Raw genomic sequence first — 9,930 nt, forward strand, 5'->3', positions numbered from 1 at the left:
TAATTACATGTTTTGATTTTATATATATTTTAGTAGATAATATTTATATTCATTCAAAATTCTAAATACAGAATGTTTACAGAGAAAAATGAAACCTTTTTTTCCAACCCTGTCCTCCACCTCTGCATCCCATACTTCTTCACAGAGGCAACTGATTCAAGTCATTACATAGTTACTGAGTTTTAACTACAACTATGTTAAGTATAGCTACATGCGTTAGATGCCGTAGCCATAGAAATCAGTTTACAATCTAATGCAGTGGATACTGCATGTATACATGTAATATAAGGTTGCTACAAATACTATCTGAGGTAGAGCTGTTTGAAAGAATACTAACACTTCAATGTTTAATTCAACTGACATGATTGACAACTGATCAGCTGAGTAAAAAAGATGGATGAGAAAGATTGTGAGACTTAATTGGCTGGTGGTATGGTGATATGATTGACAATAACTGCTAAGTCAGAGAGGGATGTATTAAGGAGGAGAGGAAAAGCAACAGATCTGGTTTTGATGTGTTCATTTTGTTATAATTATTGATTATTTACTGAATGTGAACATTTATCTTTGTTTTTGAGTCACATAAATATTCCTTTGTAAAGACAGAATTAAACATTAAAGTATTAGCATTTCTTTCAAACTGGAGGCATTTCTCCCACTAATGTATTTCATCAAAACTTATAATAAGCTTGGTTCCAGAGGAAGAAATGAAGAATAACCAAAAATAGAGACATTAATAATAGTGCAATGCACAATGATAAGTCTCAATAGGCAGTGATGACAGATATGTTTTCCCAAACACAAGGACGCTGTAAGGGTCAAACAGAGATGATAGCCCCTCTCCAGCATCTCATTTTGACCCTCTTCCTTCAGCTATGCCTCTACTCTCCTCAGATACAAGGGAGGTGGATTTTTCTCTCCTCTGAGATAGCTTGATGGAACCACAGGAACAATGAAGTGGGCTCCTGGCTCTTTTCTCTCTGTGGCAGATGGGGTGCCATGCCCATCTTCAGAGACAAGCGAAGAAGAAGATGAGCTTGAAAGGCTCCCTGCGGCGCGGCACGCTGAGGACCTATGAACACAACACAGAGGGACAGGAGTGTATTTCCAGGGTCATTCGTTCCTGGGAATAGTGTACTGGGACATGGGGGAAGTCAGTCTCCTCCTGTCACAGCCACGGGTTAAAAATAATAATGTTAACTGATCCCTAGACTGAGAAAGTTCTTTCAGTAATTTGGGTGATGGCAGCAGGCCCCATCTTAAGGATAGACTGGGTTTGCTCAGTTTGAGGTCAGATCTGTTTGCTCTCAGCCATGTACTGGAAGAAGTTGCACCACACAGCCTCCAGGACTCCCCTCCTCCTCACAGCAATGGATAATGCTTCACTAGCCTTTGCAGGTAATTTTGGATCAGAGCAAAAAACTTGAGCTGGGCCAAAAAGGAGGAGCTTCAACCTCTGTGCAAAATCTGGGAACCTGACAGTGTAGATTGGGGGCCAGGATGAGGAAAAAGGAACGGGAAAGACCTCCCCACCCTTCTGGTAAGGAGGTCCCGTGATCAGCTCCAGCCACTTGCAGTCCTGGCTGTCCCAGGAGCTTACATAAAGGGACAATTGGAGCCTGAGAGGTGACAGTGCTGACGCTACAAGGCTCGGAGCTCCGAGCACCCAGACATCATGAGTTGGTCCTTGCACCCCCGGAATTTAATTCTCTACTTCTATGCTCTTTTATTTCTCTCTTCAACATGTGTGGCAGTAAGTTTGCTCTTCACAAAACATTGTTTTAAATGGAAAGCTGGAAAATAAAGCAGATAATGAACTAGTGAAATTTCTGTATTTTTTTCTCTTTTAGTATGTTGCTACCAGAGACAACTGCTGCATCTTAGATGAAAGATTCGTAAGTAGTTTTTGTTTCTCTCTTTGTGTGTGAACTGGAGAGGGGCAGAGGAATAGAAATAATTCCCTCATAAATATCATCTGGCACTTGCAACTTTTTAAAAACATAGTCTAGGTTTTACCTATTTTTCTTAATAGATTTTAAGTGTAGCATCTGTCAACATTTTTAATCACTGTTGTATTTTCAGGGTAGTTATTGTCCAACTACCTGTGGCATTGCAGATTTCCTGTCTACTTATCAAACCAAAGTAGACAAGGATCTACAGTCTTTGGAAGACATCTTACATCAAGTTGAAAACAAAACAGCAGAAGTCAAAGAGCTGATAAAAGCAATCCAACTCAGTTATAATCCTGATGAATCATCAAAACCAAGTGAGAAAATAAAGACTACTCACCAAAAAATAAGAATAATAATCTGCGAAGTTCTTTTGCTGTTGTTTTAGTTGTTCTATTTGCTTAAGGATTTTTATGTCTCTGATCCTATATTACAGATACGATAGACACTGCTACTCTGAAGTCCAGGAAGATGTTAGAAGAAATTATGAAATATGAAGCATTGATTTTAACACATGACGCAAGTATTCGGTAAGGATTTTGTTTCAATTTGCTCTGCAAGACTGATTTAATTTTTATTTAATATTCCATACTTGAGTGAAAGTAATTTTTAATGTGTTTTCCCCATTTACAATATCCCAGTGGCATTATGCCTGATTATGTTGAACATAGTGGAGATAGAAGTTTTTAGTGCAATATAAATTATACTGGGTTATAATTGCTAATTAATAATCACATTGGAGAAAGAAGTTCTAGATGTCTTCAAATGCTCGTTTGACCATATTTATAAAAAAAATTTTCCCCATCTCCCATTTATCTTACAACATAAAATCAACCTCACAGGAATTTGGGTGTTGAAAACAAATCCTTTTTATAAAAATGTTGACAAATTCGTGGTTTAAAAAAATCAGCAAACAGAGGCATAGTAAGGATTTTGGCTCCTAAAGTCAATTATATTGACGGTGGAGCAGGAAGAAACATATCTTAAGAGACTAAGTGTAGCAAACATTGCAAAGCTCATGTTGATCATTGCAGAATGAACCTGCACAGTCTCTTCCCTTCGTTTGGAAGTGAATGTCTCTGTTAACAGCTTCTCAGAGACTCACAAACTTTCTGAACATAAGGTTTCGGATACAGTTTTAACATTTTTCCCCAATTTTTTTTCTAAATTTTTCTCAAAGCAGCTTGAGAAATAGGGATAAATAGTAGCTAGGGAGAATGGCCCAGGAAAGATTCCTCCTCTTTTTGCTATCAGAGGGCCCTTGTTATTATTGTTGTTATTATTACTTGCATTGTTACTGTCCATCATTGAAGTTGAAGGAGGTTATTGTACAGAAATTGCCTAAGACAAAGTAGAGGGAAAACGTGGACAAATAATTTGTCTACCCTTTTTTACTTCAAAGAAAGAACAGTTTATGCATTGTAGACAGTTTTTTATCATTTTTGAATATTTACAAGCCACCCTGTAAGTAACTACAAAAGTAGGATTTTACTTCCCCCAGTCCATTTTCAAAGCTATGTAACCAAAAACACTAAAGAAGAAAGGGGAAGTATCTGTTGTTTTATTTTACATACAATAACGTTCCAGATCCTTTCCCTGTGTAAGTTATATTTTAGATTGAAGCTTGTAAGTATAACCTCAATAGATCCACATGCGAAAGGTATACTGCTTCAGCACATGTGAATTACTGAACTGAGCCTTTCCTACTTCTAAAGCAAAAGGGGGTGTTCCTATTAACCAGTCTCATCACAGTTCCTATCTGCTGCCCCTTATGCATAAAGTAAAAAGCAAAGTATCAATGACATTTGTTTATTGACAAGGACTTTGTTATTTGTGTTTGGAGTTGAAACAATATGCCCCATTCTAAGTGAAAAGATTCAGGTTCACATTGTATTCCTGTTTTGATTGATTTTGTTTTTTTTTTTCAAAAGTTTATAATTTTAATTCATCTTAATTTAGTGATATAATTTTACATTTTCCCCAAGAATGGAATAATTTATCAGAAAGTAATTCTTGATAAAATATTTAGTTAGCAGTTTCCAAAGAAAATACAAAATTACTCTTCTGAAAGGAATACTTATTTTGTCTTCTTATTTTTGTTATCTTATGTTTCTGTTCATAGATTTTTGCAGGAAATATATAATACAAATAATCAAAAGATTGGTAACCTGAAACAGAAGGTGGCCCAGCTTGAAGCACAGTGCCAGGAACCTTGCAAAGACACAGTGCAAATCCATGATACCACTGGGAAAGGTAACTGATGAAGGTTATATTGGGATCAGGTTCATCAAAGTAAATAATGTAAAGGAGAGAGTATGTACTAGAATGTATAGGAATAGTTTAGAAAGTGGCTACCCATTAAGTTTAAGAATTTCAGTTGTCTAGACCTTTCTTGAATAGCTAAAAAAGAGTTTAAAAGGAATGGTGATGTGAAAAGTAAGAAAATTATTCTTGGAAAATGAATAGTTTACTACATGTTAAAAACTATTTTTCAAGGCAGGCACAGTCTTACTTACATTTCAAACCACAGTAAAAGTCAATTCTCCTTCTCCAGATTGTCAAGACATTGCCAATAAGGGAGCTAAACAGAGCGGGCTTTACTTTATCAAACCTCTGAAAGCTAACCAGCAATTCTTAGTCTACTGTGAAATTGATGGGTCTGGAAATGGATGGACTGTGTTACAGAAGGTAATTTTTTCCTCACCATGTGTATTTAATAAGTGCCTACATTGTTTCTGCCATATGGCAGATACTTTTCTAAGCACCTTGTGAACACTAGCTCATTTAATCCTTGCCATAGCCCTAAGAGGAAGGTACTTCTGTTACTCCTATTTACAGAAAAGGAAACTGAGGCACACAAAGTTAAATAACTTGCCCAAGACCACATAACTAATAAGCAACAGAATCAGCATTTGAACCTAGGTGGTATAGTTTCAGAGTTTGTGACTTGACTATATTGTGCTGGCACTGACTTTGTAGATTCATGATGGCACATAATCAGTACCACAGTGACAAAGAAAAAGAAGGAAACTCTTTTGTCAGGTAGGTCAAGACCTGAGGTTGCCCATTACAAGACAATGAAGCCTAACACCCTCACCCTCACCCCGCCACCACCACCACCCTTTCACACACCAGAGGACACAGTTGGGCTGCCCCAAGACAAGGAACCTTTGTTGCATCTGCCACTTGCTGATACCCACTAGGAGTCTTGGCTCCTTTACCCGCTGTTTACCTCCTACCACTGTTACAACTGTTCCTACAGGGGGTGCTCAGAGGGAGTGAATGGTGGAAGCATTAGTTGTCAGACACCAATTGAGCAATAGGTTCCATCATAAGTGTAAGAATCAGTAATATCCAGTCAGAGTTCTGAAGTCGTCTAGGTATCTTTTCAATACTACCACTAATTTAGAATTTATGATGTGCCAGGAACTCTCCTAAGTATTTCTCATATATTCTCTCTCATGATCCTTGCAGCAACCCTAAAAAGTAAGCATCATTTTTCCTATTTGATAGATAAGGAAACTGAGGTAGCTTGGCCAAGATCACTTAGTTGTGAGTTGATAGAACCAATGCTCCATATTTTTGACAAAATGTTGGTAGCATTCTCTTTACATGCGTTGATAATCTATTTTCTCCTTTTGCCCATGCAAATGTGTAATTAGAGACTTGATGGCAGTGTGGATTTCAAGAAAAACTGGATTCAATATAAGGAAGGATTTGGACATCTGTCTCCTACTGGCACAACAGAATTTTGGCTGGGAAATGAGAAGATTCATTTGATAAGCACACAGTCTGCCATCCCATATGCATTAAGAGTGGAACTGGAAGACTGGAATGGCAGAACCAGGTACTGTTTTGAAATGACTTCTAACTTTTTATTGTAAAGATTGTCTGGAATGTGCACTTTCCAACTGTCAATAGACAATGGCAAATGCAGCCTGACAAATGCAAACAGCATATTCAGCCACTATTTTCTCCAGGAGTCAGTTTGGCTCCTGGGCAATCCAAAAAGGTAAATTCTATTCAGGATGAATCTGAGTGTTTTGGTACAATCTAATTACCCTGGCACCGTTCAGAATAATAGCTAATTACTGAACTTTTAATCTGTCCCAGAAATTGAGCATAAAATTATAATTTTATCTAGTCTAAATTACTACTTCATGAAACAGGTATTATTATTAATCCCATTTTATGGATTAATTGCTCAAAGTCACATTGCTGATAAGTGGTAGAGGTAGAATTCGAACTCAAGTAGTTTAACTTTAGAGCCTGTCCTCTTAACAACTATCTTGGTTGAAAAGCAAATACAGCCTCTTCAGACTTCCCAGTGCCTTAATGGCCATTTATTCTGTCAAATCATGAGCTACCCTAAAATTAAACCAGCTAGCTCTTTTGGTGATCTAGAGGCTTCTTTTTGCTTGAGATATTTGAAGGTTTTAAGCATTGTTACCTAATTAAAGTGCAGAAAAATATCCAACCCTCTTGTTATGTTTAAGGAATAGTGAAATATATTGTCTCCAAACATACGGATTTTTTTTTTATTGTTTGGTTGGGTTTTAATCCAGAAAGAGCTATAGCCAGTAGACCTTCTTCTAGGAAAGGACCTTCCATTTCCCAGTTACCGGAGATTAGAAAAGAGGTTAAATATTTTCCGGAAATTTCTGTTCCTTCATTAAGGCCCATTTTTTACTCCACTCTATAGAATTATGGCCCACTTGCACAATTTTTTCTAGGAAAGAATCTCTCTAATTCCTCAGCTCACGTGCTTTGGACCACACAGGGAAGCCTTTGATTGTGTAATGCCCTCAGAAGCTCTCCTTCTTGCCACTACCACACTGATTTGAGAAAGAAAATCCCTTTAGCAGCACCTAACCCTTCAGGTGGTGAGAGTGGCTAATGGAACTGTACCTCCTTCAAGTTTAGTGCAATAATTAAGGGTCACTCACCGTCAGATAATTTATGTGATCTATGATAACGTGTGTGCAATGCACAACATTTCAATAAAAGTAGGAAATATGAAATTAGAGTCATCCACACATCTGGATTTGATCTTAGAATGAAACAAGCAAAAAAGCATTCAAGTGAGTGTAATTATTAGTTTTCACTGAGATGCTTCAAAGGCTTTTTGGCCCCTCCCGGGTAGTATTAATGAGCTGTGGACTGGTTCACATATCCATTGCCTCTTGCCAGACTTGCAAAAAACTTTACTCGATGAGCACATTTTAGCCCTAAGAAACAAAGTCAAAAATTCCAAGGAACTATCCTACGAAAGAGTGAAATTCTGAGATCCCTGAGGAGAGTCAGCACGTGATGGCTGTATTTCCTTCTTCTCAGTACTGCAGACTATGCCACGTTCAAGGTGGGACCTGAAGCTGACAAGTACCGCCTAACGTATGCCTACTTCGCTGGTGGAGATGCTGGAGATGCCTTTGATGGCTATGATTTTGGCGACGATCCTAGCGACAAGTTTTTCACATCCCACAATGGCATGCAGTTCAGTACCTGGGACAATGACAATGATAAGTTTGAAGGCAACTGTGCTGAACAGGATGGATCTGGTTGGTGGATGAACAAGTGTCATGCTGGCCACCTCAATGGAGTTTATTACCAAGGTATGTTTTCCTTTCTTAGATTCCAAATTAATGTATAATGTATAGTATTTTCATAAAAAATAATAAATAGATACAAAGAAATGAAGAATAATTTATAAAGATAGTAGGGATTTTCTCATGCCTCTTTATTTCAACTAAGTTCTTTGAAACTGGAAGTGGATAATACCAAGTTCATGCGTAAAATTAGCCCTCCTAAAGAAATACACCTGCTGCAAAATATCCAGTGGCTTGGCATTATACCTGAAACGATCACTATCATAACTGGCACTGTGGGTTGTGTTATCTCCTTTAGACATACTACATATATGATCTGGATAGATTAACATTACTCTATGGCTGCTTGTTCACACATTAACCTGGCTTCCCATGAGCTTTGTGTCAGATACACGCAGTGAGCAGGTGTTTGGAGGAACGGAATAAAGAGCAGGCAAATACTGGTAAGGGCAGAGGTTTGTGAACGCTTGAGAGAAGAGACCAGTTTGAGGATAATAGAAACTTATTTTAGGATGGGGGTTGGATGAGGAGGCTATGGTTTGCTATAAGCCTGGAATGGTTTGGAACACTGGTTTCACTCATCTACCCAGCAGTTACATGTGGGGAAGCCTTACCGATGCTAAAGGATCCATATTACAATAATGGCATTATTTGGAAATTCCAGTGGCATTCCATGAATAAAACCACTAAGAAGATAGTCACGTTCAACAGACTCTCTGTTGGAGAAGGACAGCAACACCATCTGGGGAAAGCCAAACAACCCAGACCAGACCTGTTTAGCATCAGTAGGGCTTCCTCACACATATCTGCTGGGTAGATGAGTGAAACCAGTCTTCCAACCCATTCCAGCTTGTAGCAAACCATAGTCTCCTTATCTACCGAGATGAGCAACCTTACCTCCTGATGTCCTAGCCAATCACCAACCAGGAAACTTTGCAAAATTTATTTAAAGTAACAGTTTGTTTTTCACAACATTTTTAAATTGGAGAAACATAACTTATCTCTGCACTCACAAACCATATAATGAGAAGAAACTCTAAGAGAAAATGCTTGATCTCTGTGACCCGGGGAGCCATGCCAAGCTGTGGTTCATGCCAGTGCTGTGCTCTGACAAGCCCTTTACAAAATTACACGAGATCTGCTTCCATAGGACAAGGAGAAGGCAAATCAATGGAGGTTGCACTTTATAATGGAGACATAAAATAACATTCCAGAACTATTTCCTAAAGCTCCTCAATTAACCAATAAAATTGTGGTTTCAAATAACCTGAGATGACCTAATTGGGAATTTGGTGGCTCCTTCTCTTCTAACCTGCATGAGGAAAGATGGTCTGCAGTAGCTGAATCCAGGATGGATAAGCTTAGGGAAAGAGGCCAATTAGGGAACTTTGGGTTTCTAGTCCTACTAGTAGTGAATAAATTTAAAGTGTGGATGTGACCATGAGTCACAACACAGATGTTGTTTAATAATATGTTTATTTTAATTATAAATTGAGATTTTAGGAATCTTTGGGGACATTTTTAGTTAGCAGATAACGCTATAAATTTTATGTAACTGGCAATGCACTTCATAACAGACAGTTCTTCACAGACTTACAGAGGTAAAAAGTTTCCGGAATAATGATATGTACATCTACCACTTGTTTTAGGTGGCACTTACTCAAAAGCATCTACTCCTAATGGTTATGATAATGGAATTATTTGGGCCACTTGGAAATCCCGGTGGTATTCCATGAAGAAAACCACTATGAAGATAATCCCATTCAACAGACTCACCATTGGAGAAGGACAGCAACACCACCTGGGAGGAGCCAAACAGGTCAGACCAGAGCACCCTGTGGAAACAGAATATGACTCATTTTACACTGAGGATGATTCGTAGAAAATTAACTGCTAATTTCTACTGACCCACAAAGTTTCAGAAATTCTCTGAAAGTTTCGTCCTATTTTCTATTACTATATTTATTGATTTCAAGTCTTCTATTAAAGATAATTAGCCTCCAATGGAAATTAAAACTCATTTAGGACTGTATTTCCAAATTATTGACATCAGAATTATTTAAAATTGTTTATTTGAGGAGACATTTCAACTTTGTTCCTAAATGTATAATAATAAAATGATTGACTTTATTTGCATTTTAATGACCACTTGTCATTTATTTTGTTCTGGTAAATTATTTTTATTATATCAAATATTTTAGTACGTACTTAATAAAATAGGAGAAAATTTTAGAGTTTCAAATTCTTAGATATTTTCATTGTTTATTACCCCAAAATCATTCCTATTTAATTCTTCTTTTTAAATGGAGAAAATTATATCTATTAATATGGTTTTTGTTTTATTATATATTCACAGGCTGGAGACGTTTAAAAGA

The 9,930-nt window shown here is 37.4% G+C and overlaps 1 protein-coding gene across 2 annotated transcripts; it reads left to right on the plus strand.

The window, feature by feature from the left end:
- The first annotated feature begins 1,481 nt into the window (after positions 1-1,481).
- FGG (fibrinogen gamma chain) lies at positions 1,482-9,930 on the plus strand. 2 transcript variants are annotated; one of them, XM_017871081.1, is made up of 10 exons: positions 1,482-1,753; positions 1,851-1,895; positions 2,083-2,266; positions 2,386-2,479; positions 4,072-4,202; positions 4,504-4,637; positions 5,612-5,796; positions 7,284-7,561; positions 9,205-9,374; positions 9,912-9,930. In XM_017871081.1, the coding sequence occupies exons 1-10, from the start codon at positions 1,676-1,678 to the stop codon at positions 9,924-9,926; spliced, it is 1,314 nt and encodes a 437-aa protein (XP_017726570.1). In that variant the 5' UTR covers positions 1,482-1,675; the 3' UTR covers positions 9,927-9,930. The 2 variants fall into 2 exon arrangements, with proteins under 2 accessions (XP_017726570.1, XP_017726569.1); XM_017871080.1 differs by lacking the exon at positions 9,912-9,930 and having other exon boundaries at positions 9,205-9,688.

The sequence above is a fragment of the Rhinopithecus bieti genome, unplaced genomic scaffold (assembly GCF_001698545.2).
Source record: "Rhinopithecus bieti isolate Rb0 unplaced genomic scaffold, ASM169854v2 scaffold_3878, whole genome shotgun sequence".
NCBI classification, from domain to species: Eukaryota; Metazoa; Chordata; class Mammalia; order Primates; family Cercopithecidae; genus Rhinopithecus; species Rhinopithecus bieti.